Source organism: Ictalurus punctatus, chromosome 16 (assembly GCF_001660625.3).
Source record: "Ictalurus punctatus breed USDA103 chromosome 16, Coco_2.0, whole genome shotgun sequence".
NCBI lineage: Eukaryota > Metazoa > Chordata > Actinopteri > Siluriformes > Ictaluridae > Ictalurus > Ictalurus punctatus.
In genome coordinates this window covers 10,033,119-10,058,082 of record NC_030431.2, presented here as the reverse complement: position 1 = coordinate 10,058,082, position 24,964 = coordinate 10,033,119, and the positions used below count along the sequence as shown (strand labels likewise).

The following is a 24,964-nucleotide window of genomic DNA, read 5'->3' as shown; positions in this document are numbered from 1 at the left end:
CTAATAGGAAATGGATGTGGTTGCAGAAGGGAGGAATGTAAACCTGGTGGAGTGTAAATCTCTTTTTTTTTTTGTGAATGCTAATAAGATATTTGTATTTTCATAAACAACGTAGTTTTTTTTTCTTACCTTGAACTGATTCCATCTTTCTCCATATGTAGCTCCTCAAGCTATTCCTTAACTTAAATACCAATACCATACCTCTAAAAAAAAATTATAATAAAAAATAATTTATAAAATTTAAACGTAGTACATAGTAGAATCCTAGCTCTCCAGTTCCCTCTTGGTTCTTGACTCTTGAGTCTGCACAAAGAGTTTAGAGCTATGATTCGTCCAGTTCCCGTGTTCTCTCCCCTCCTCCCTTCTTTTCCCATCATCCTTAATGCCCTCCTCTCCACAGATAGTGTTACCCTGGTTCCATACTGGCCCTCCATTAGATTCTCTGGGGATGAAACCGAACCCAAAGTATTGATCGGCAGGAAGGGATGGTAACTAGAGCCTCTGATGTGTCCTTCTAGAACCATCAGCATCCTGGACTAAAAGCTTCCTGCCCCATCCTGCCTTTTCTCTGCGTCTGCTGCTATCCTAGCAAACAGCCACTGTTTTGTCAGCTGTTTTACAGCACATTACTGAGGTCTTAGTCCAACTGTTGTTTTTTTTTTTGTTGTTCTAAGCAAAAGTAATGCACATAGAACTCTTTCCCTTAGTAGATGATGATTGAAAGCAGTCCATGGCGGTAACTGTTTAGTGTTCACGAGCTGGTATAATTAGTAATTCTTTAATAATGGCATCACACTATTTCTTTTTTTGTCTCAGGAGTGGCAGAACTCCATTCAGAAGAATGCAGGACTCGCCTTTATTGAGCTTATTAATGAGGGCAGGTAAGAACACATGGACAGTGGAGGTTTTGTGATCAGAACACAATGTAAAAAAATTTGCAAATGTTTTTTTTTGTTTTGTTTTTTTGTTTTTTACATGTATATAGAAGCCCTGTATAGTTGCTGTTTATTTTAGGATAGGGATATTGATTCATTCTGAAGATGAGAACAAATAATAATTATGCTGTTTTGTCCCAGAAATGTCCCTGAATGTAAATATGAACCCCATGTTAGTTTCTTGTTCTTGCTGTCTAACAGCAGTGTGTTTGTTTCAGGCTCTTGTGCCATGCCATGAAGGACCACATCGTGCGAGTGGCCAATGAGGCGGAGTTTATCCTCAACAGGCAGAGGGCCGAGGACGTCCACAAACATGCCGAGTTTGAGGTCAGCTGATGTGTGGGACTGTGTTTGTGCTTGTTCTGCTATTGTGCACATATGTGCTTGTTATTTATGAACCACAAAAAGAGTCGGATTGCAAAAACATGCTTTTGGAAGTGATGAAAAACAAAAAGATTTGTAAAGGCCGATGTTGACACTTTCTTACAACGCCCTTCCTTGTGCTGCCTCCCTCAGTCCAACTGCGCTCAGTATGCAGCAGATCGGAGAGAGGAAGAGAAGATGTGCGATCACCTGATCAGTGCCGCCAAGCACAGAGATCACGTGACCGCCAACCAGCTGAAACAGAAGATCCTCAACATCTTGACTAATAAACATGGAGCATGGGGTACCATGGCACAGAGGTATATATGAACACTACTCATGGGGTAGGCTGGGAAAGCAGTTCTCTGCTGTTGCATAACTGAGGAGGTTTACTGCAAATGCGCACAAGAATATCCGTTATTCACACCAGCATGGTGCCAGTCTCTAATGTCACTCTGTCACTTATGGGCTGATAAGATAACACATTACAATTGCCAACGTGTCTACAGGATGAAGTTTATTTTGTTAATGCATTTAAATATTGTTTTGAAACTGTTGTGTGTCAAACACTGAAACAATCTGAACACTTGTAGGAACCTGAAGATGTGAAAGTAGAGAATTGGGGTGAGGTCGGATATCCACCACCATAGGCTTGGCCCAAGGAATTTACTGAATCATCCATTTGCATTACAATGTATGGTTGTGTGTTGCTTTGTTTCTTGCTATTATAAATGAACAGGAAAGGTATTTGTAATAATTATTTTAGCAATCTATATATAAGCACACAAAATGGTTACACTTGGGGCAGTGGTGGCTTGGTGGTTAAGGCTCTGGGTTACTGATCGGAAGGTCCAGGGTTCAAGCCCCAGCACTGCTAAGCTGCCGCTGTTGGGCTCTTGAGCAAGGCCCTTAACCCTCTCTGCTCCAGGGGCGCTGTATCATGACTCACACTGCGATATTATAATCAAATATTTACAAAAATGTGAGGGGTGTACTCACTTTTGTGAGACACTGTATATGTGTTCAATAAAGACTCATTATCATTATCACTTCTGGTATATTTGATATAGCTATGTTTGAAATGGTAAACTGTAAACAGACACTCCAGGAAAGCAATGATTGTGAAGGACTTTTTACCAAAAGGTTACAGAATCATGCTCTATAACCAGTACACACTCCATCCTGCCCCTGCAGCCATTTGGTTGATTTCTGGCGTTTGGACTACTGGGAAGATGACCTGCGCAGGAGGCGAAGATTTGTTCGCAACGCATTTGGCTCCACACACTCGGATGTGTCACTCAAAGCACTGGAGGATTACGGTCAGTGCCTTTATTTCACTGTTTCCACTTAAGCTGTGCATACTTTCTAAAAACCACATGGCAATATATTCCATGTGCAACCACCCTGGCTTTCTAGTGAATTCAAGGCTTGTTTTATCTGTCAGTGCTCACTTGAAATTAAAATTAATTCAGTATTTTATTGACAGAACATTATTCAAATCTCGCATAGCACTGCTCTCAACAATAATATACATGAATGTCAGACACGGAGGTCACAACACTTGTTTCCTCTCTCTGCAGCCCCAGAGGAAGAGGAGGGCATGAAGTCAAAGAAGGCGTTCAGGAGCCAGTCTGTGGTCAGTCAGAATCCTGAGATGGAGCTGATGCTGGAAGGAGACGATGATGCTGTCAGTCTGCTGCAGGAGAAAGAGATTGACAATCTCGCAGGTATCTCTTACATTGAGGGGAAAAGCGAAACAGATCCGAATCCATGATGGTGTTTTATATATCCCTGAAATATTTTGTGTTAATGTGTATAAATGTACTTTATTTCTAGTGCCTTTTCATCCTCGAGTATTTACCTCCAGAGGCAAGTTTCCTAAGAAAATATGAGCAGCATTCGAACAGTGTTTCGGATGTAAATCCAGAGTTCCTGCTGGCATGGCTGCAGAACAATCCTGCTGATGAAATGCTCTGATTTACTAAATGAACTAATTAAAATCATCTAGACTAATCAACTCAATTGAACCACTGACTGTGTGTAACACATTCAGTTTCATATCGCTTCTTTTGATCAAATTAATGACATCCTTGATGTTAAAAGTACAGTATCATTAACAACTATGAAACATTTGATTTAGAAAATCAAATATTTTTTTCTGACGATTTAATCTATGACAAAATATAGGAGGCATAACTCAATCTGAGTATTATGTGGAATGAATGTAGTAAACGGCCTAGTCTCTCTAAGGTCCCGTGGTTCTGAGCACACCGGCCCAGCTGGTCGCTCCTGTGGTCGTTGCCAGGGGGACGCTCTCCATCACCACCACTGAGATTTACTTTGAGGTGGATGAAGAAGATCCCGCTTTCAAGAAGACTGATGCGAAGGTGTGTATTCCTCCTCCTCCAAAAGCTGACCATCTGAGTTTATGAATGAGATGAAAGAGGTATGTAGCTGATATATCATCGCCACTGCTTTTATGGTGCTTCTGATATGTGTATGTGTTTGTGTGTTCAGGTGTTGGCGTATTCTGAGGGGCTGCATGGGAAATGGATGTTCAGTGAGATCAGAGCCGTGTTTGCCAGACGTTACCTGTTGCAGAACACTGGCCTGGAGGTCTTCATGGCCAACAGAAGTAAGAGCACTTTCGTATTATATTAGAAATAGTATATTTATATAAAGAACATAGTCAGGGCTCCTAGGTGTCCTGGAAAGCATGGCAATCTATAGACGTCCTGTGTGTAATTTTACAGAAACATATTTTACTGTATTATCCCTTCAGATTCTCTTAATTTATCAGGAGAATCCCATTGATAATAATCTCTTCTGCAAAGGAGACTTGTCTCAATAACTGAAATTCTGACTAGATACCTCTAAACTTCGAAATCCTTCTTAAACTCAACCAGTCACTGGTCTCTAACATTGAGTTACTCTGTCTAATAATAATTAGACTAATTCCAGCTCTAATTTATAATGCCATCTTTAATATTAGGGTGCAGTAGTATAAATCATACTCAAATGATCTAAGATAAACCTCCAGTGTTCATAAAAATGGAAAAAATTCTGCAAAATGCTTTACTTAAGAGAGATCTGCCCTTTGTTCTTATTTTTTTTTAATTCATTTGAGTAACTCTCTCATAATTTTGCTGTACAAATTGTCTATTCTTCATCTTTTAAGTTCCATGTTCTCCTCCCCATAGCATCAGTCATGTTTAACTTCCCGGACCAGGCAACTGTCAAAAAGGTGGTGTACAGTTTACCCCGAGTGGGAGTCGGCACCAGCTACGGCCTTCCTCAAGCAAGGTTAGGACATGGTCACATATTCATAAAGAATCTCCACATATCCTATAGGGGCTGATGTGAGATCAGATTTTTCTTCATTCGTGTGAATATATTAAGATTTAAAGCAGTGAACTGATCTACGATAGATACTTTGATGTTCTCAGTTTTTTAGTGCCATTTGTTTTTGAGCAGTTTGTCCTGAACTAGAGTGTGCAACTTTTATTATCTCGTTTGCAGACGAATTTCTCTGGCCACCCCTCGTCAGCTCTTCAAGTCCTCCAACATGACCCAGCGCTGGCAGAGGCGGGAGATCTCTAACTTCGAGTACCTCATGTTTCTCAACACCATCGCAGGTGAGAATGGAGCAAAGGCTTGTGATGGTCCAGGAGCCAGAAAAATGTCTATTCCAGAGCTCACATGCATTTTGGGCAGTTTTGTGACTAGTAAATTACAAAAATATTGCTGCTTTCTGAACCATTTACAGAAGTAGAAGAAGTGCTATTCAGCACGAGTGTGTGTGTGTGTGTGTGTATATTAAGAGATGCCCCGATGTATCGGCAGATAAAGGCAATTTTTCCCGCTATCGGCCGATAGTTTAAAAACAGCCGATGATCAGGGCTGATTATATCCTGTCAATCAAAAGAGGGCGGGAAAACACATCGATTTTGTAAAGATGATGTCGCTTGTGTGGAATGATGACAAAACTGCAGATTGGAAGATCTGTAATCTCTGCACTGCTAAAATTTTACACCGGAAGTAGCAGCACTGAAGCGTTTCGGCATTGAGTCTAGTTGAACCCCAAAAAGTCTAGTTTTTTAGAATTCAGGCAATGTTAATATGAATTAATAACATTCAACAAGTTAACAAAATCTTAATTTAATCTTTAGTTCATGTGTTAATGTTAATTTGAGTAATGTGTTTTCTGTTTATGAGACCAGTTACTGTGAAACAACTTGTTGAAATGGAGAGAATAATGTTTTTATTTCCATTTATTTCAGAATTGTGGAATTAATTATTATTAATTTAAAAGAAGGCATAAGAGGCAGAACTATCGGTATCGGCCGATATCACTCTGCATAACCGGTTATCGGTATCGGCTGAGAAATTTAGTATCGTTGCATCTCCAATATTTATATATATATATATATATTTAATGTATATTGCATATACATTCATATTAGTGATGTCACATCATTCATGCATCTGTTTTTGTGTGTTCAGGGAGAACATATAATGACCTTAACCAATACCCGGTCTTCCCCTGGGTCCTCACCAACTATGAGTCTGAGGAGCTGGACCTCACTCTGCCTGGCAACTTCAGGGACCTGTCGAAGGTAACACTCTGACTCCTGATTTCTTACATATGGCAGAAATCAACACCGGGTTCAACAGTGTTCAGCATTGCAAACAGGCTGACTAGAGTAGTCTGTTATATAATTGGAAATCATTACTTTCATGTTTTGTAACAATCTTGTGCTGGTTTCTTTCTCTCAGCCAATTGGGGCGCTGAATCCAAAGCGTGCAGCCTTTTACGCAGAGCGTTATGAAACTTGGGAGGAGGATGGAACCCCACCACATCACTACACATCCCTCTACTCCACTGCTGCTTCTACTCTGCTCTGGCTCCACAGAATAGTGAGCACTTTCACTATACCCTACAATACACACTGTTAATTTACTCTAGATTCTTAGACGGCATGCTTATAATCAAACACGTTTATACCCTCAAACCATGGATTGTAATTGTTTATAACAGATGGCTGTTGTGTAAAAAACAAGATTCATAGTTTTAAACTGATGTGTAAAGCAAGGAGATTTTTCTGTAACTCCTATAATTAAAAGCTCTACATCATTATTCATGAATTAATGGCAGGCCTACCTCGGATTCTGAACGATACATGTCGATGGTCATATATTGATTAGGGGCGCACACAAAAAAAATCTGTTTGGGGCAGCTTTAAGCACGAAAATTCTTGCATTAAGTACAGTTGTTCTTAAAATTGTACTAATGCACCAATTTTCTATGAGTTTTATCTAAATTAGCCAGGTAGGAGCAAAAGTTAGCCCAATGATTTTTAAAAATTTTTTTATTGAACTCTACAATTTGTTAACAGTACACAATATGTCTTTGGTATGCAAATATTTTTACTAATTCCCTGTGTGTTTTTGACTGTATTAGGAGCCCTTCACTACATTCTTCCTGAACGGAAACGACAGTAAGTTTGATCATCCAGACCGAACATTCTCCGGCATCATGCGCTCCTGGAGGAGCTGCCAGAGGGATACGTCTGATGTCAAGGTGAGAGAGACTGATGAGTGATGAGCAGTGATTGACATCTTAGCTTCTGTGTTTGAAAATTCATTCAAGGAATTGATTGCACATTTTTACCATTGTCTTCTAACCATGCTGGAACAGGAGTTGATCCCAGAGTTCTACTACCTGCCCGAGATGTTTGTGAACAGTAATGGTTATGATCTGGGTTTGAGGGAGGACCACACTCCGGTCTGTGATGTGGAGCTGCCTGTCTGGGCCAAGAAACCAGAAGACTTTGTTCGCATTAACAGAATGGTAAGTGATATGACAGTCTGCTTACAGTGTCCTTACCTGTAATTTTTAGAGTCTGTCTTTTCTCAGCTTCAAAATGTCTCCCATACACAGATCTCTGGTCGTCTTATTGGTTTATCCTTATTAACAACACATGCAGTCTTCATAGGTGAAACCCAGGCCTCAAACCAAGAGTAAACATTCAGAACTATTAATTGTTTAAACAATCAATCTAACAGGACACACCCGGGCAACAAGAAACACCTGTCAGTCACATGTTCCAATATTTTTGATCACTTGATTAATGGGTGGATTCTAAGGTTCTAAATTGTTTAACGCATTTAGATGTAAATATCAGGAACTGAAAGCTGAAATTCTGGTCTATTATCTCATATTCATCATTTGATCTCAAATCCAAATATCTTCATTGTAAAGCAAGAACACAGTGCTTTGCAGCTTGCTACGTAAGTGCAGACCGAGTGCCCATTCTGACCCCTGTCCACTGCCGAAAGCGCTTACAATGGACACATGAGCATCAGAACTGGACCATGGAGCAGTAAAGAAGGTGGCCTGGTCTGATGAATCACATTTTCTTTTACATCATGTGGACGGTTAGGTGCGTGTTCGTCGCTTACCTGGGGAAGAGATGTCACCAGGATGCACTATGGGAAGAAGGCAAGCTGGCAGAGATAGTGTGATGTTCTGGGCAATGTTCAGCTGGGAAACCTTGGGTCCTGGCATTCATGTGGATGTTACTTTGACACGTACATCCATAGTAAAAATCTAGTCGTCACACAAAAACCTAAGGATAAATTTAATTCTTTTGAAATTCTTTATACCAGTATAAGTTATGCAGCCACAAAAAATAAGTCAATTCCTCTAATTATTATTTACAGACCCACAGGGCCATATACTGAATTTCTTAGTGAATTTGCAGACTTTGTCTCAAACCTGGTTGTGTCTGTAGATAAAGCATTAATCGTCGGAGACTTTAATATTCATTTTGATAACCTGGAAGACCCTCTAAGATTAGCGGTTGTGTCCATCTTAGATGCAGTAGGGATTAATCAGAACGTAATCGGGCCTGCTCATAATGGTGGTCACACTCTTGACCTCATACTAACATACGGACTAAGTATAGAAAATATTATCATTTTTCCGCAGTCTGAAGTTGTCTCAGACCATTATCTTATCTCGTTCATAATACGTATTGATCATAATATTTCCACCTCGCCTCGCTACCGCATAAAACGTACCTACACATCAGCTACTGCACCGAGCTTCATAAATAACCTTGCAGAAACATCAATTAGATTTGGATCACCGTCTGATCCCATAGAACTCGATCAGGCGACTGAAAGCTTGGAGTCAACACTCCGCTACACGCTAGATAGAGTGGCTCCACTCAAAAGGAAAACAATTAGAGAGAAAAAATTAGCACCCTGACATAACGATCAAACGCGAACCTTAAAACAGACAGCTCGACAATTAGAACGTAAATGGCGTCAAACCAAACTGGTGATATTTCAAACAGCATGGAAGGAGAGCCTACTGAAATATAGGAAATCTCTTGGTGATGCTAGAAAAATCTATTTCTCCACCTTAATAGGAGACAACAAAAACAATTCTAGATTCCTTTTCAACACAGTAGCAAATTTAACTAGGAATAAAACCACTACAGAGAGAAACACTCAATCATTACATAGCAGTGAAGATTTCATGAAATTTTTCATTGATAAGGTTGAAAATATTAGACGTGAAATACAGGCCATTGAATTAAAACCGGACAGTACTGTAACAAACCCATTACATGAATGTAGCAATATCAGATCAATGTTTAGAGTGTTTTGCTCCGCTTAGAGAGACTGAAATAGTTACATTAATCTCTTCAGCCAATTCATCAACTTGCATACTAGATCCCGTACCTACATGTTTGTTTAAACAGATTTGTCCAGGAGTAATTGAACCACTTCTAAATATAATCAATTCTTCCCTAAGCACTGGCTATGTACCTAAATCACTTAAATTAGCAGTTATTAAACCCTTGATTAAAAAACCTGATCTTGACCCGTCTCAATTGTCCAGCTATAGACCAATATCAAATCTCCCCTTCATCTCTAAGATTTTAGAAAAGGTTGTAGCAAAGCAGTTATGCTCGTACTTAGATAGGAATAACATTCATGAAATGTATCAGTCAGGATTTAGACCTCATCATAGCACAGAGACAGCGTTAGTTAAAGTAGTAAATGACTTTCTACTGACCGACGATCAGGGTTGTGTCTCGCTGCTTGTGTTACTCGACCTTAGTGCAGCTTTTGATACTATAGATCACACTATTCTCCTTGGTAGATTAGAAAATGTTGTTGGTATTAAGGGAACAGTCCTCTCCTGGCTCAGATCTTATCTGACCGATCGTTATCAGTTCGTAGATTTAAATGGTGATTTCTCCATGCGTACTGAGGTTACTTTTGGAGTTCCACAGGGTTCTGTTTTAGGCCCACTGCTCTTTACTTTGTATATGCTACCCCTAGGTCAAATTATTCGTAAACATGGAATTAGCTTCCACTGTTATGCTGATGATACACAGTTGTATGTTTCAGCGAAGCCAGAGGACAGACAGAAGCTTAGAAAAGTTGAGGATTGTGTAAAGGACATTAGACATTGGATGTTAACTAACTTCCTTCTACTTAATTCTGATAAAACAGAAATACTTTCTGATCACATGGTTACTCTGGATGGACTTTCTGTTTTATCATGTACAGCAGTTAAAGACCTTGGAGTGATTATTGACTACAGCCTATCATTTGATGCTCATGTAGATAATATTACTAGGATAGCTTTCTTTCATCTCAGAAATATTTCTAAAATAAGAAACATATTGTCACTACATGATGCGGAAATACTAGTTCATGCATTCGTCACCTCTAGATTAGATTACTGTAATGCCTTACTGTCTGGATGTTCCAGTAGGAATATAAATAAGCTCCAGTTAATCCAGAATGCAGCTGCTAGAGTCCTAACTAGAACTAGAAGATACGACCACATCACACCGATATTATCAACACTGCATTGGCTCCCAGTGAAATCACGCATTAATTATAAAATACTTTTATTAACCTATAAAGCACTAAACGGTCTCACGCCACAGTATCTAAGCGATCTTTTGGTTTTATATGATCCGCCACGCCTACTTAGATCAAAAGGTGCAGGCTATTTGTCGGTACCTCGAATAGTGAAGGCTACAGCAGGGGGAAGAGCTTTCTCTTATTGAGCCCCACAGTTATGGAACAGTCTTCCAATTAGTATTCGGGACTCAGACACAGTCTCAGTGTTTAAGTCTAGGCTTAAAACGTATTTGTTTACTCAAGCCTACCCTGACTAGATTCTGTTCTACTTCTTCACAGTCATAATTATCTTTTTTCTCCCTCTCTCCTTTTGCCGAGCCCCACACGAATTTATGGAGATACTAGAGATCCAGATCCTTTCTGCCTCTGGATGGAGCTCAAATCTTCTCTAATTCCAGACTGCTGGGACTACGGCTGCTCCTAAGGCCATACAGACTTCAGATAAATCTATAATGAACTTTTTCACACTAACTGTTGTTACCCAGATGAGGATGGGTAACAACTGAGTCAGATTCCTCTCAAGGTTTCTTCCTCTTAAAACATCTTAGGGAGTTTTTCCTTGCCACTCAGTGGCTTGCTCAGTTGGGATAAATTCACACCTTTAATATCTGTATACCATGTTGATATTTCTGTAAAGCTGCTTTGAGACAATGTCTATTCTAATAAGCGCTATACAAATAAAATTGAATTGAATTGGATTGAACGTACCACCTGCCTAAACGTTGGTGCAGACACTTTCATGGCAACGGCATCATGGCAGGTGGCTTCTTTCTGCAGGATAATGCACCCTGCCACACTGTACTGCAGAAATAGTTCAGGAATGGTTTGAGGAACAAACCATGAACAAAGAGTTCAAGGTGTTGACTTGGCCTCCAAATTCCCCAGATCTCAATCCTATCGAGCATCAGCTGGATGCTGGACAAACAAATCTGATCCATAAAGGACCCAACTCACAGCTTACAGGACTTAAAGGATCTGTTGTTAACGTCTTGGTGCCAGATACCACAGCACACCTTCAGATGTCATGCCTCGATGGGTCAGAGCTGTTTTGGCGGCACAAGGGGGACATACATTATTTATTAGCAGGTGGTTTTAATGTTATGACTGATCTAGAAATTCCTATATAACGTGGTAATCCAGATGGTGGGTGGTGTTGTCAAAGCTGCAGGACATAGGATTTTGGATTTTCGCTGTGTCTTGTAGTGAAACACTATTGGGAGCTGCATGCGGAAGAACGTGTTCTAGTGTGCTTTGTGGTGCGTCCTTCTCCACCGTGCAAATGTATCTCACAGCTGCGAGTCATGATGATGGCCGACACCATTTCACACTAAATCATATGCACTTGCTCAAAAATCCCTTTTAAAAGTAAAAAAGCAGTCTTATTAACCATTCTGGCCCTTTGGCATCTCAGGCTTTGGAGAGTGAGTTTGTATCGTGCCAGCTGCACCAGTGGATCGATCTGATCTTCGGCTACAAGCAGCGAGGACCCGAGGCTGTGAGAGCTCTTAATGTGTTCCACTACATGTCCTATGAAGGCTCTGTCAATCTGGACACCATCACAGACCTGCAGCTCAGAGAGGTTAGTGACACGCTGCGCGCTTTACCCACTGAAAGATTGCACATGGGTTTAAGGGCATATACTCATCATCCGAATGGACAAAATGTTCCGGTTCTGAATAAGTGTACACTTAAATTATTAGTCCAGCTGTATAACATCACAGGTCTGATTTCCTTTTCCACGGCCTTCGCTCATTCAGACATTCAGACCATTAAGTACTGTACAAAATGTTCTCTTCAGTCTATGTCTGAAGAGCTACAGCTGTTATTTTTTTCTTCCTGTTCTCTTGCCCATGTATGGCCAGCTCTAAGCAGTGCCAGAAGCCTCTCGCACTTTCTCTCTGGCCTCGAGTGAGAGCTTTGCTCTGTGTTTTCATCTCATTAGGCAGACAAGACTGAAATAAACACCTGTGAAATGTTCAGCACTTCAGCTGTAGTGTCAATTTGCGCTGTCCACTTGGACAACTCACTGTCTGTCTCTCTCTTTCTCGCTCTCACTCTCTCCCCTCTCCTTCTCGCTCTCTCCCTCCCTCCTTTTTTTCTCTCTCTCCCCCTCATTCTCTCTCTCCCTCCTTTTTTCTCTGTCTCCCTCTCTCTGTCTCTCTCCCCCTCCTTTCTCTCTCTCTCCCCTCCTTTTGTCTCTCACTCTCTCCCTCCCCCTTTTCTCTCTCCCCCCTCCTTTTCTCTCTCTCCCCCTCCTTTTCTCTCTCTCTCTCCCCTCCTTTTCTCTCTCTCTCCCCTCCTTTTCTCTCTCCCCCCTCCTTTTCTCTCTCTCGCCTCCTTTTCTCTCACGTTCTCTCTCCCCTTCTTTTCTCTCTCCCTCTCTCTCCCCTTCTTTTCTCTCTCCCTCTCTCCCCCCTCCTTTTCTCTCTCTCTCTCTCTTTCTCTCTCTCTTGCTTGCTCTCTCTGTAGTCCACAGAGGCTCAGATCCAGACGTTTGGTCAAGTTCCCTCGCAGCTGTTAATTGAGCCTCATCCTCCCCGCAGCTCGGCTATGCATCTGGTGAGACTGTCACAGCACAGCATTCATTCTCTACTGCATACACACAACCTACCAGAGTGTGGGGGAACAACTACAATGATAATTAGAAAGAAGTTGTTTACATGTGTTTTCAAGTCAAACTCACTTCTTATTTTCAGTTTCATTGACACTGATTTTGAGAAAATTGTTCTGTTTACACATTTTCTATAACAGCAGATCACACAAGGTTTTATTTTGGCAACAATTGCTTTTTTATTAGTTCAATTATTTTGTCCGTTTATAGTAACTCTATAGTTAGCTCTGTTCCAGTGAAATTACTACCATAGATTTGAGCATCATTGCATCTAACACTTGGGAAACTCCCACACGATTAATAAGCACCCTTTTTTTGTTCTGTAGAGGCTTAAAAGGGCTCTGATAGGCTCTTCCCAGCTAATAGCATATGCAATGAAACTATAGACAATAATGTATTTTAGAAATAAGATAGCTTAGATAAGGTAAGATTCAATAAATGAGATAAAATTGCCTGTTGCAACTATCAAACTAATGGTTACCTAATAGAAGATAAAAACAGAATGGTGAATTGTACTGCACCATTATATATATTTTTAATAAGCCGATGCTAAATCTTTACAGTATGGATAAAGTTCAAACTAAGAGGGTTATGATAAACACGACCAGGTATGGACTGATGATAGTGTACCAGAATAATGATTGATGTAATTTAACGAGTCTTACACAGGCTCTCCCTGTAGTCTAACTATTCCGGACTGAGTTTCCCAATGATTATGGTACAGTGACTCTCTCAGGAAAGCACCAGATTGAAGACTCTCTCTACCAGTTAAGCTTATTGTAAATGTATAGTGCTTTTGGGAAACAGAGCTCAGATGTAGTGTTGTTCAGATAGAGCCTTTGTGTTGAGAGCGCTGTTTAGATAAGACAAGCCAGTCTCCGTTCTCCTGTGACCTGAAACAGACCTTATCTTTCATCCTCTGCATCACTCCAGTGCCTTTTGTCCCTCCTTACAGTTCCTTCTGTGATCCTCATGGTTCCACTCTAACACACCTCTCTCCCTCTTTTTCCTTCATCCTTCCTTCATTTTCCTTTCCTTCCCACCTCCTTTTGTTCTCCTCTTCCTCTCTGGCTGTGTCCGTCTCTGTCTTTCTTGCTATCTTTCTTTTCATCAGTGTTTCCTTCCTCAGAGTCCACTCATGTTTAAGGATCAGATGCAGCAGGATGTGATCATGGTGCTGAAATTTCCCTCCAACTCTCCGGTGACGCACGTGGCTGCCAATACGCTCCCTCACCTGAGCATGCCCGCTGCCGTAACGGTCACCTGCAGCCGCCTGTTCGCTGTCAACCGCTGGCACAACACCGTCGGTGAGCACTGGCATGCTGCCTGACCTGCCTCATCACCCATCTCACACACCCAGCTGTGTCAGCCTTCTACTTAACACAGATGGGTTAATATAGAATCACATCAGTTTGATAGAGTGAAACCTCCTGTGCCGAGTTCTGTTTCAGTCATAATAACAGGTGTATTTTTGCAAGTCTGCTTCATTTACATAAGCAGACAAAATGATGTGAGTAAATGATTATTACTTTAAATTATATTTAAAAGTCTTAGTGCTTCCTATATACATTTAATTTAACCGGTGATGAAATGGATGATTTTTTTTTGCATTACCCTACTTCGGTGCAATTGTCTATCATTTTACATTACTCCAGTATTTATGGTATGTGGTGGTGTTTTTTTTTTTTGATAGTAGTGCTACCATTATCCTGACAGAACCTGACACTCAGGCCTGACGCAGTGTCTACGCTAATGGATATTGTAAAAGCTTCAGCTCAGTGAACAATACAACAGTGGAGCACAGCAACCCTAATGTGACAAAAACTAAACCAAATATGTTTTAGTGCATATAGTGCATAGCACCTTTAGTGCTGTCATTTTAATTCAGGTCCCAGTTGGTTGATTTTGTATACACTAAATAATTCTACTGAACTTTTGTTTGAAGTTTTCCCTAGGACTTTATATCTAGGCTGCTTTTTATCTGTTGATTTGTGTCCTTTATCTTGTATTATGCTGTATTGCTAGAATATGTCTTCATGTAGCATATTATATACAATATGTGGACACTTGATCTTCACATCCATACAGTCTGTGCTTCTTCCCCAAACTGCTGCCACAAAGTTGAAAGCACACAGTTGTATAGAATGGCTTTGTATGCTGTAGCATTACAATTTCCGTCACTGGAACTAAGAAGCACAAACCTGTTCTGGCATGACAATGCCCCTGTACACAAAGCGAGCTCCATGAAGACATGGCTTGACAAGCTTGTCGTGGAAGAACTTGAGTGGCCTGCACAGAGCCCTGACCTCAACAACAATGAACACCTTTGGAATGAACTGGACCTCTGACTCCATCCCAGACCTCCTCGTCTAACATCAGTGCCTGACCTCACTAATAGGCTTGTGTATGAACGGACAAATCACAGTCACACTCCAAAATCTAGTAGAACGCCTTCCCAGGTTATTATAACAGGAAAGGGGGTTTAAATCTGGAATGAGATGTTCAAAAGCACATATAGGCCATGATGGTCAGGTGTCCACAAACATTTGTCCATGTTGTGTGTTTTACCTTTATATATCCTTAGGGTATGACTGTATGAATAGGTATGTATTTAACTTTTAAAATATGAATAAACATCTCTGCCTCCTGCAGGTCTCAGGGGAGCCCCAGGCTACTCACTGGAACAGGCTCATCACCTCCCAATAGAGATGGATCCTCTTATAGGTAAAAATAAATAAATAAATTTGATAGCACTTACTGTATAGTAGTTACACAACCTTGTATAACACTGATCAGTTTAAAACACACAAAGAGCAGCCCCATTTTGTTTCTCCGTAAGTGTTCACTTGCTGTTGTCTGTAAATACACACTGACCAACACTCTTCTTCCAATCATCACAGCCAATAACTCTGGGGTGAATAAACGGCAGATCACTGACCTGGTTGACCAAAGCATTCAGATAAACACACACTGTTTTGTGGTCACTGCTGACAATCGCTACATCCTGGTGTGTGGCTTCTGGGACAAGAGTTTCCGAGTCTACTCCACAGAAACGGGTCTGTCTCTTTGCATGCTCTTATTACTGTGTATTCGTTCCTTATTTATAAACTAACCTCTAGTTTGTGTCTTTCCTTCTTCTGCCTGTTTAAAGAAATGAAAGAAAAGAAAAAAATCAGTGGTCTATAGTGGTCTGTGTTTCCATATACAGATCCTTACATACTAGCGCCAGCAGATAATTTACAGTGAGTCTCATTAGTCTCCACTTTTGAATCGTGATGTTGACCTTGTGGTTCAATGTGTCCTCAGGTAAACTGACTCAGATTGTGTTTGGTCACTGGGATGTAGTGACGTGTTTGGCTCGTTCTGAGTCGTACATCGGCGGAGACTGTTACATCGTCTCAGGCTCACGAGACGCCACGCTGCTGCTGTGGTACTGGAGTGGACGACATCACATCATCGGAGACAATCCCAACAACAGTGAGTTCACGCAATGCTGCATTTAAAACACACAAAGAGCAGCCCCAATGCTGCAAGGTTCTAATGAATAAACACTTCAACAAGAGGAAAAGAATCCAGTTCCATACTGTATTTCACTAAGCTAAAGATTTGATTTGGTACATAGGTCATGTTTAAACTGTAGAGTACGCTTCCGAATCCCACCATCTGATGCACTACAAACATTGAGGAGTGATCTGGGTTCGGTAGGAAAGTATTTATGGGAGGATTAATTATTGTGCACAGATGACCGACGATAGTTTCTGAATCAGGAACAGGAATGTGTAAACACTGATGAAACTGAGCAAAATATAATTCAGCTCAAATCCATCATACAGTGCTGTGAAAAAGTATTTGCTCCCAAACTGATTTATGCTTTTCTGTATCTCTCATACTAAATTGTTTCAGAAATGAAAACAAAATCTAAGATAAAATGAAGGCATTCTGAGTAAACACAAAATACAGTTTTTAAATGATAATGTTGTTTATTGAAGCAAAAAAGTTAGGATAATGATTATATACTTGTTTATTTCCCTTAGTAGTAATGCACTAAACTACCAAACAATCATACATAGGCCTCATGGCTTGTATACCATATATTGTGTTATGTTAGCTAGCACTTCTTAGCCTAGTGAATTCGGTTTCTGCGCAACCATAACATGGGAATGGGCAGAGTACTGGAACTTTTACTCACCATGTGATTTGTCCACCCTTGAATTCACATTTCACCAATGTGCGCACTATTTTAAGTGAATAAATAACATTACAAATAAATACCAAAGATACAGATTCACAAATGTATCTCTTTATGCCAGTGAAAATGCTGTTTATTCTGAACCACCCAAGAAACATCAATAACAACAAATGGGCTGCTAGAAAGACACCATAAACAACTAAAATATTTAGTAATATTTAGTGGTAATAAGCATTTTGTTATATTCTGAAAAAGGTGATAAAACCACAGTGCAAGAATGTTGTGATTGAACAGTGAACACATCACGGAGATTAGTCGTCTGCTCTGTCAGGATCTGAGTGTGTGGTTTGTCTTGTCTAGGTGATTATCCAGCACCCCGGGCTGTTCTCACGGGCCATGATCATGAGGTGGTGTGTGTGTCGGTGTGTGCTGAGCTGGGACTAGTCATCAGTGGAGCCAAAGGTCAGTACAAACACTACTTCCTTCTATTGTAATCAGTTAAATGCATTACTGAATATATACTACTTGTTGTATTTATTGATTAATCTGTGTGCGAAAACATGCAAAACAGGTGCAGCACTCAGTAACAATAATGGGGTACATTTGCTGTGTCTATTTCCAGGTTTAGTTATTACGTATTAGTTATGATGTCACCTTGAACAGAACTATCCCATCTTTGGTAGCATAGATGGGAATTTTTTGGCATTTCTAAGTGTTCATTATCTTTAGCCAGCGAATTAGACTGCGCTAACGTGACTCTATTTCTGAAACTTTTGTGTGTTATTAACTGCAAAAAAGATGAGTGAGTCCATATATATAAAACTCAAAGATTCTCTCACTGCTTTTATGGTTTGTAAGCAAAATGTTATGTATTAACATGACTGTGTTTGTGTGTGTGGGGTCAGAGGGTCCATGCTTGGTACACACCATCACAGGGGATCTGCTGCGGGCTCTGGAGGGTCCAGAAAACTGCCAGCAGCCTCGGCTCATCTCCGTGTCCAGCGAGGGTCACTGCATCATATACTACGAGAGAGGCCGCTTCTGCAACTTCAGCATCAATGGCAAGCTGCTCGCTCAGATGGAGCTCAACGACTCTACCCGGGTAAGCTCTCACACCATAAAGCCCTTACTCACACACACTGATGCCTTTATTACTTCAACTCAACTCTGATATCTCTGTGTGTCAGGCTGTGCTGCTGAGCAGCGATGGACAGAATCTGGTGACTGGAGGAGATAACGGAGTGGTAGAGGTGTGGCAGGCCTGCGACTTTAAGCAGCTCTACATCTACCCAGGCTGTGACGCTGGAATCCGGGCCATGGATCTCTCTCATGACCAGAGGTGAGCACACTCCTACTTTGTGTAGTTATGTAACATGTAAATGAGCAGATTGATAGGACACTAGAGTCCTCTAACCATAATAATGATCATAGTGTACTCACAATAAAAACATATAATAATGACTATAGAGCCATTAACATAGCATCATCGTTAAAGGAACAGTTTGGTCAAACAAAAAAGTTTAGTACTTACTTATTTCATTGATGATCGGGGATATATGTATGCGTAATTAATTTTCGAACCTGTATAGATGCTAGTGAAGTTATAGACTGAATAATGAATGAGACTTGAGCATAAACTGTTTTCAGTAAGTGCAGTAATCTTTTGGTTGTGAGACCATTCACAGACATCAGAATAAGTGGAGCCTCAAGGAGTCTAATGTATAATTTAAAACTATTTCTTTAATTTTTTTTTTTTTGTTGCTATTGTTTCATTTTTTTTTCTTTATGTTTTATATTCTCAACTCCTGTATTTACAGAACTTTAATTACTGGCATGGCATCAGGCAGCATCGTGGCATTCAACATTGATTTCAACCGCTGGCACTATGAGCATCAGAACAGATACTGAGAGTGGACATAAACACACGTGCACGCACGCACACACACACGCACACACACACACACGCACACACACACGCACACACACACGCACACACACACACACACACGCACACACACACACGCACATACACACACAGTGGAGTGTGAGGAACGAGAAAACCGACTGCAGGCTGCTGCCAAACTTCAGCTGGGAGAACTCCTACTAACTCATGACCCGTTAGAAGTTTCCGGAAACTCCAAACATGTCTCTGTTCTGGAATAGACTGGACCGTCGGACTTTGTGAAAAGATTACAAACATAAGACTTTGTTGTTGTAAGCTAGAATCTTTAGGATTGTTTTTCACACCCCACATATGATAATAGGTCATGTAAAGTCCTCTTGTTTGCAGACTGTGAACATGATCAGTGCTGTGGACTCGAAAAAGTATCTCAACCTCAGAGGCTTCAGAGATGAACCACCAAATAATCAAATCAAAGAATGCTTTTACTCTCATTTTAGCGGGTGGGCTAGAGAACCAGGGTTGGGACACACACACACATGCAGAATGTTGATGAATATAATACAGGTCTTTGGTCTAAGGGCAGAGCTTACATCCCTCAGTTTCCCCCATCCGGACGGTTCCGCCACCTTTAAAATCATTAATGACTTGCTGTATGTAAATTATTGTGTATTATTAATAAACTGTTGGCGCTTTTGATGAGATGATGGTGGCCTGAGATGAGAGCAGCCAGGTACACGCTGGAGGTCATGTCCTATCAGAAAACGAGCTTCGTTTTCCTCTTTGTATATTTGGTAATTGTTTTGTCATATATGTACATAACTCGACAGCGTGGGCAAGACAGGCATGTAAGTGGAGAAAAGAATTAAAAAAAAAAAACTAAGGTAAAAATAAAATGTAACCCTCTCACTCTCACACATTTTCTGATTATTTATGATTTTAAAAAAAAAGAAATAAATGTTGAAGATTTTGTATTGGCACTTTGCACCAATAACCTAATTTATTAGCGGAATGGTTTTACTTTTTTTTATAGAAACCATCAGTTGTATGATTTGTGCATCGATGTCCGTTGTATTTGTTCAATATTAAAAACATGTGTAATGATTCTGTTGTACCACCGCAGTAAGCAATATCATAACGTCGTAGCTAGGAGAAAAATATAAATCATAAAGCTTTTGAGGAGGAAAGCTTGGTTTATATGAGTATTAAAATATGTAAACACTTCAATATGCAGCAGTTTCATTTTTTTCCCCCTCAGCCACTTAAGAGTAAGAAAAATATTTTTGGATCTACAGTGTAATACTGAACTCTAATATAACCTTGTTTCCTTGCAAAGGTGTAAATAATAACCAAAAAAAAAACAAACAAAAAAAACTCAACAGAACAATGAATTATGCAAAGAGTTTGGGGATTTTGCCTTGTTATTGGCCATGGGTGTGTGTATATGACTGAGACAGAGGTGCAGTAGTTGATGAGCACAGCTGTCCAGGATTAAAGGTGACTGTACGTTTGATTCAATTTGTACATTTTTGTTCTTTTATTTTTCCATGGTGACTTGATTATTGCTTATGTCTCTAATTTATTGTTTTGTTTATTGTTTGTAGAGAGGAGAGGTACAGTTATTGGTGAAAAAATTGAAGGAAAGACATTTTAATCTAACTCATGAACTCGAGCCCCATCTGCTGATTCATGCATTTGCAGCAACGTGAATAAGGCAGAAACTGACAGGAGGCATCTCTTCAAATGTTCAAAATTCATTCATGCCAATATATAAAGATCAATAACTGTAAAATACAATTGTTTTCTTTTTGTCGTATTTACAATAAAACCAACCAAAACATGCCTGTCAGGTGTGTCTCTATTTTTGTGACCTGCTGAGGTTCTTTACCAGAGAGCTGTAATACACAACATGACTTTTTTTTTTTTTTTTTTTTTTTTTTAAACTCCTAGTGTGTGATTATTGCTTAGTCTGTGCAGAACACTATACATGCATATACATATACTAAACATTAAATATCCTAATGAAGTTCAAAATCAGTGTGCTTTTGGCCATCTTGTTCAGTACAGTAGCATTACATGCAGCATTTCATTGGGATGTTTAAAAATAAAAGCATATTTTAATGTTTGTTTGAATATATTCTTTCATATTGATGGTCAGTTAATAATATTTTAAGCTTAAATATACTGATGTATACATGTTTAGTTTTTTCTTTGAACATTAGTTTCAAAATTATCCAATTCAACTTATATGAAGAATATTTTAGTGGTATTTGGACACGTAGAGACGATAAATTAAAGGAAAAACCTACACAAAGTATCTTAGTAAGGTGGTGTGCCACTGTGGAGGCACCAGAACAGCTCCGATGTACCTTGACATAGATTCTACAGTCTCCGGTGGGATCAACACCATTCTTCTAAAAGACTGTGTACTGATGATGTGATAGCGCTGTCTGACGTCAGGCAAATGGATTGGGATCTTGTGCCTGTAAAGGCCATCGCATATGATTCACATCATTTACATCCCCATCAAATTATTCGGTGAGTCCCCGTTCCCTCTGGATAGGGGTGCAGTCATCATAGATGAGACCATGCCCATCAGGATAGAAAAGTTTCATTGTAAGTTGGATCGGTCTGAGTAATTCTGTATTGATTTAAAGAGAATCTCGAAGAGTACAAGTGGACCCAAACCAAAACGTTCCAGTATTTTCTTGTAGTAAAGATTTTCTCAGATAGATTGTATTACATGGACAGAAAATTGGACTGCTTACAATGCATATTGATATAGAGGTTTACATACAGCTCCTCCTTGTCTAGAATATACAACTAAATTGATTGATTTCAACAAAAACATTTTAGGAAATCATCTGCCTCGGTCATTCATACTAATATTAAACATTTGTGTTTTTGTCAAGTGAACATACAGTAAGTAATATGCTTTAATAAGTGACGGATCAATTCTGCTTCATAAATCCATTCAGCTAACAAAAAAACAGGAAAATGATAAAATAAAGAAAAACAAACATGCAAAATCACACTTTTTCAGAATTATGTCTTTATTGTTTTTGGTGTGAACCAGGCACACAGTATAGCTGATTTCATCATGTCAGACAAGGGTGCAAATTATGTAAATACAAGTAAAATCGGTCTAGCAGTGGCTGTAGAAGTACACAAAACTAGGGATTTCTTTTGCATTAATCATATTGTTCTGATTATGAGTAATGAACAGAAGCAGTTAGGGTCCTTAAAGCCATGGCACAGTCGCTGGTGCAAATGCAGGTTAAGATGCATTTTTGTTGACTTGACAGACAGAGTGGTGTTTATCATTTTTTCAATTTCCTCACACTTTCTCATCACCTCCTAACCAAATGCTCAGTTTTAATCAAACAAAAGAAAAAGAATGAGTGATGTGATGTGATGATAACTGATGTCCATACACTGATTCGACTGACAGCTACACTAGTTTTATTCCCAATACAATTTATCACTAATATTTCAAATCCTATCTACCATTCAAACCCAAAACTTCTGCCCCTTAAACCTGAATTTCAGCTTCCTTAGATACTCCACTATCTCTACATTGATTTCTGTTATAGATTACCAACATAGGAACAGCGACACACTGAATATCATGGACACAAGCGCTTCCAAGGAAAGTTACAGACATCTTTCCTACAAGCTCATTGCTTTTGTGCTTGAGACGGTTATGTACAGTGAAATGATGACATATGCAATTGCTATACTCGCTAGTTAAGTTAAAGAAATATAGTGTCAATATCAAAATAATTGAAATCATATTATTTACACCGATTACAAAAAAAACGGTCCCCATCTCACATGCGAGCCTACTCTCTGTGCTAGATAGCACCTTCAGCTGCAGTTTCGGAGAGAAGGAGAGCAAAGTGCTGAAATTAAGACAAGGTGTTATTGTGATGGGGAAGAAAGAGTTTTTCCACACAGAAGACAGGTGCTTTGTTTCCAGAGTGTAGAGATCAGGTGGACAAAGTCAGTGTGCCTGTGGCTCTGCACCTTCAAATAATCAATCATTACAAATGACCAATTAACTGCTAATGAACTGCTAATTAGCTGGTCCATCCACAAAATCGCCTGGAACATTCAGCAAGACTGGGCCAAAAATACATGAAATCAGTGTACAGAAGCTTTAGGCTAACTTCTTTTAACTGAGAAATAAAAAACTGAATTAATGAAATGGTTCAATTCAAAGAATTCATTGCCAGTCCTGACAAACTGTATTCCCAATTCCTAGCTGGGAAACAAAGTCCACACTTTACAAAATGTCTCAGATGAATTCCACACTGCCACGTTCTGAATCCTCATAAACCCTTCTTCTCCTTCTGCACTCACCACCTTTACTCAGACCCTAGAAGGGAGAGCTGGGGGAGCAGACAGTCTCACTGGAGCGGCCGGAAAAGTCTTCAGACTCAGACGTGCATGTGGAGGAGGTGGGACTGAAGGGGACCGTTTGGAGAGCAAGACAGAGAACGGAGGACGAGAGTGGAAAGGGGAGGCTACAGAACGGCTGGGCGGTGCAAGGCTCTCTGCTTACATTCTGGTGGCGTCCTCATCTGAGAATCTGCCTCTCCTTATCAAGAGCGGTGGCCTGGAGAGGGACAGAGAGAAATTTTAGTCATTAGAGACTTAGCTTTGTATGGAACAAGGGCACCGCTGAAAAAAAAATCTATCAATACTCATAATCATAATGAAATTGTGTTTTAACTCAACAGAAAGCTCATGGCAGAGAAACTGTGTATAGCACTAATAATGATGCTCTAATAAAAAGAATATCCAGAATACATAGTATTTGGAAAGTGGTGATTCAATCTGAAGGTGAAAACTTTGATTATTTCTGAGTATATTACAGTTGCAATCAAAATGATTCAACCCCCATTGCAAATTTATTGTCAACATTTACAGACTTTCAGCTGTTTGCAATGAACAAATTAAACAAAAACAATTGAAATAATTCAACACAAGGAATGCTTCAAATGGTTTCCCCAAATTCAACTGAAAATGCAACTTATAATGACTTCTCCAGTCTTAAAATTATTCAACCCCTTCATGGTAAGCATCTTTAGTACTTAGTAGAGCACCCTTTTGCTGTTATGACCTGCTGCAAATGAGATGCATAGCCAGACACCAGCTTCTGGCAGCATTCCTGAGGAATCTTAGCCCATTCCTCATGAGCAATGGCTTCAGTGACTGTATTGCTGCAGGTATTTTGCAGTCACTCGAGGGTTTTTCACAACCTGCCTTCTCAGAAATCTGGTTGCAGCTGTTGATAGCTTCCTTTTTCTGAACCAACCAGGTATTTCATATATGTTCTGCCCCTAGCCAGTCAAGGTATTTCATGTGTTCCAGCTCAAGCACATCTGGTGCAACTAATGAAGCCCTTGATTAGGTGCATCAGGTGTGCTTCAGACAACACCTGTTTTGCATATTTGTGCTGGTGTGAGGGATTATATACAGAGGGTTGAATAACTTTGAAACTGGAGAAATCATTATAAGTTGCATTTTCAGTTGAATTTTGGGAAACCACTTGAAGCGTTCGTTGTGTTGAACTATTTCAGTTGCTTTTGTTTGATTTGTTCATTGCAAACAGCTGAAAGTTATATATTATATATATATATATATATATATATATATATATATATATATATATATATATATATTTTTTTTTTTTTTTTTTTTTTTTTGATAAACCTCTTTTGTTTGCAATTGTTCGATATCCATGAGAGTAGAGTATTTTTGTGAATTTTTTTTTAAACAAAAGATCAAAAGTTTTAACAATAAAGACAAATTTTCACAGCCTTTGCTCATATTTACCAAGGGTGCCAATATTAATGGAGGGCACTGTAGCCTGGTAAATACCAATTAACTTGAATATTATTATTATTATTATTATTATTATTACTATTATTATTATTATTATTATAATGTCTAGAATCACAACACAAACTATATATATCAAACCCCTCTCTAAAATGGAACCTCTGTTT

At 39.6% G+C, this 24,964-nt stretch overlaps 2 protein-coding genes across 10 annotated transcripts in view; one reads left to right on the top strand and one right to left on the bottom strand.

Annotated features, from left to right (window-relative positions):
* The window catches only part of nbeaa (neurobeachin a), a 187,057-nt gene extending 166,880 nt beyond the window's left edge, over positions 1–20,177 (top strand). For 5 of the 8 annotated variants that reach the window (XM_053686814.1, XM_053686810.1, XM_053686811.1 and 2 more), the window contains 23 exons: positions 817–881; positions 1,154–1,262; positions 1,452–1,618; positions 2,493–2,617; positions 2,879–3,025; positions 3,549–3,685; positions 3,816–3,933; positions 4,499–4,601; positions 4,818–4,933; positions 5,802–5,914; positions 6,075–6,215; positions 6,760–6,879; positions 6,997–7,149; positions 11,662–11,829; positions 12,720–12,809; positions 13,976–14,168; positions 15,514–15,585; positions 15,762–15,917; positions 16,168–16,338; positions 17,411–17,512; positions 17,956–18,152; positions 18,238–18,389; positions 18,868–20,177. In XM_053686814.1, coding sequence (XP_053542789.1) covers positions 817–881; positions 1,154–1,262; positions 1,452–1,618; positions 2,493–2,617; positions 2,879–3,025; positions 3,549–3,685; positions 3,816–3,933; positions 4,499–4,601; positions 4,818–4,933; positions 5,802–5,914; positions 6,075–6,215; positions 6,760–6,879; positions 6,997–7,149; positions 11,662–11,829; positions 12,720–12,809; positions 13,976–14,168; positions 15,514–15,585; positions 15,762–15,917; positions 16,168–16,338; positions 17,411–17,512; positions 17,956–18,152; positions 18,238–18,389; positions 18,868–18,958 — 3,006 coding nt within the window. In that variant the 3' untranslated portion in view covers positions 18,959–20,177. The remainder of the gene's footprint in view (positions 1–816; positions 882–1,153; positions 1,263–1,451; positions 1,619–2,492; positions 2,618–2,878; positions 3,026–3,548; positions 3,686–3,815; positions 3,934–4,498; positions 4,602–4,817; positions 4,934–5,801; positions 5,915–6,074; positions 6,216–6,759; positions 6,880–6,996; positions 7,150–11,661; positions 11,830–12,719; positions 12,810–13,975; positions 14,169–15,513; positions 15,586–15,761; positions 15,918–16,167; positions 16,339–17,410; positions 17,513–17,955; positions 18,153–18,237; positions 18,390–18,867) is intronic. The other 3 variants (XM_053686816.1, XM_053686815.1, XM_053686809.1) reach the window with 1 other exon arrangement.
* A 1,818-nt stretch (positions 20,178–21,995) lies between these two features.
* Positions 21,996–24,964, bottom strand: part of dclk1a (doublecortin-like kinase 1a) — a 77,368-nt gene continuing 74,399 nt past the window's right edge. For both annotated transcript variants that reach the window (XM_017488331.3, XM_053686822.1), the window contains one exon: positions 21,996–23,568. In XM_017488331.3, the coding sequence (XP_017343820.1) occupies positions 23,511–23,568 (58 nt within the window). In that variant the 3' untranslated portion in view covers positions 21,996–23,510. The remainder of the gene's footprint in view (positions 23,569–24,964) is intronic.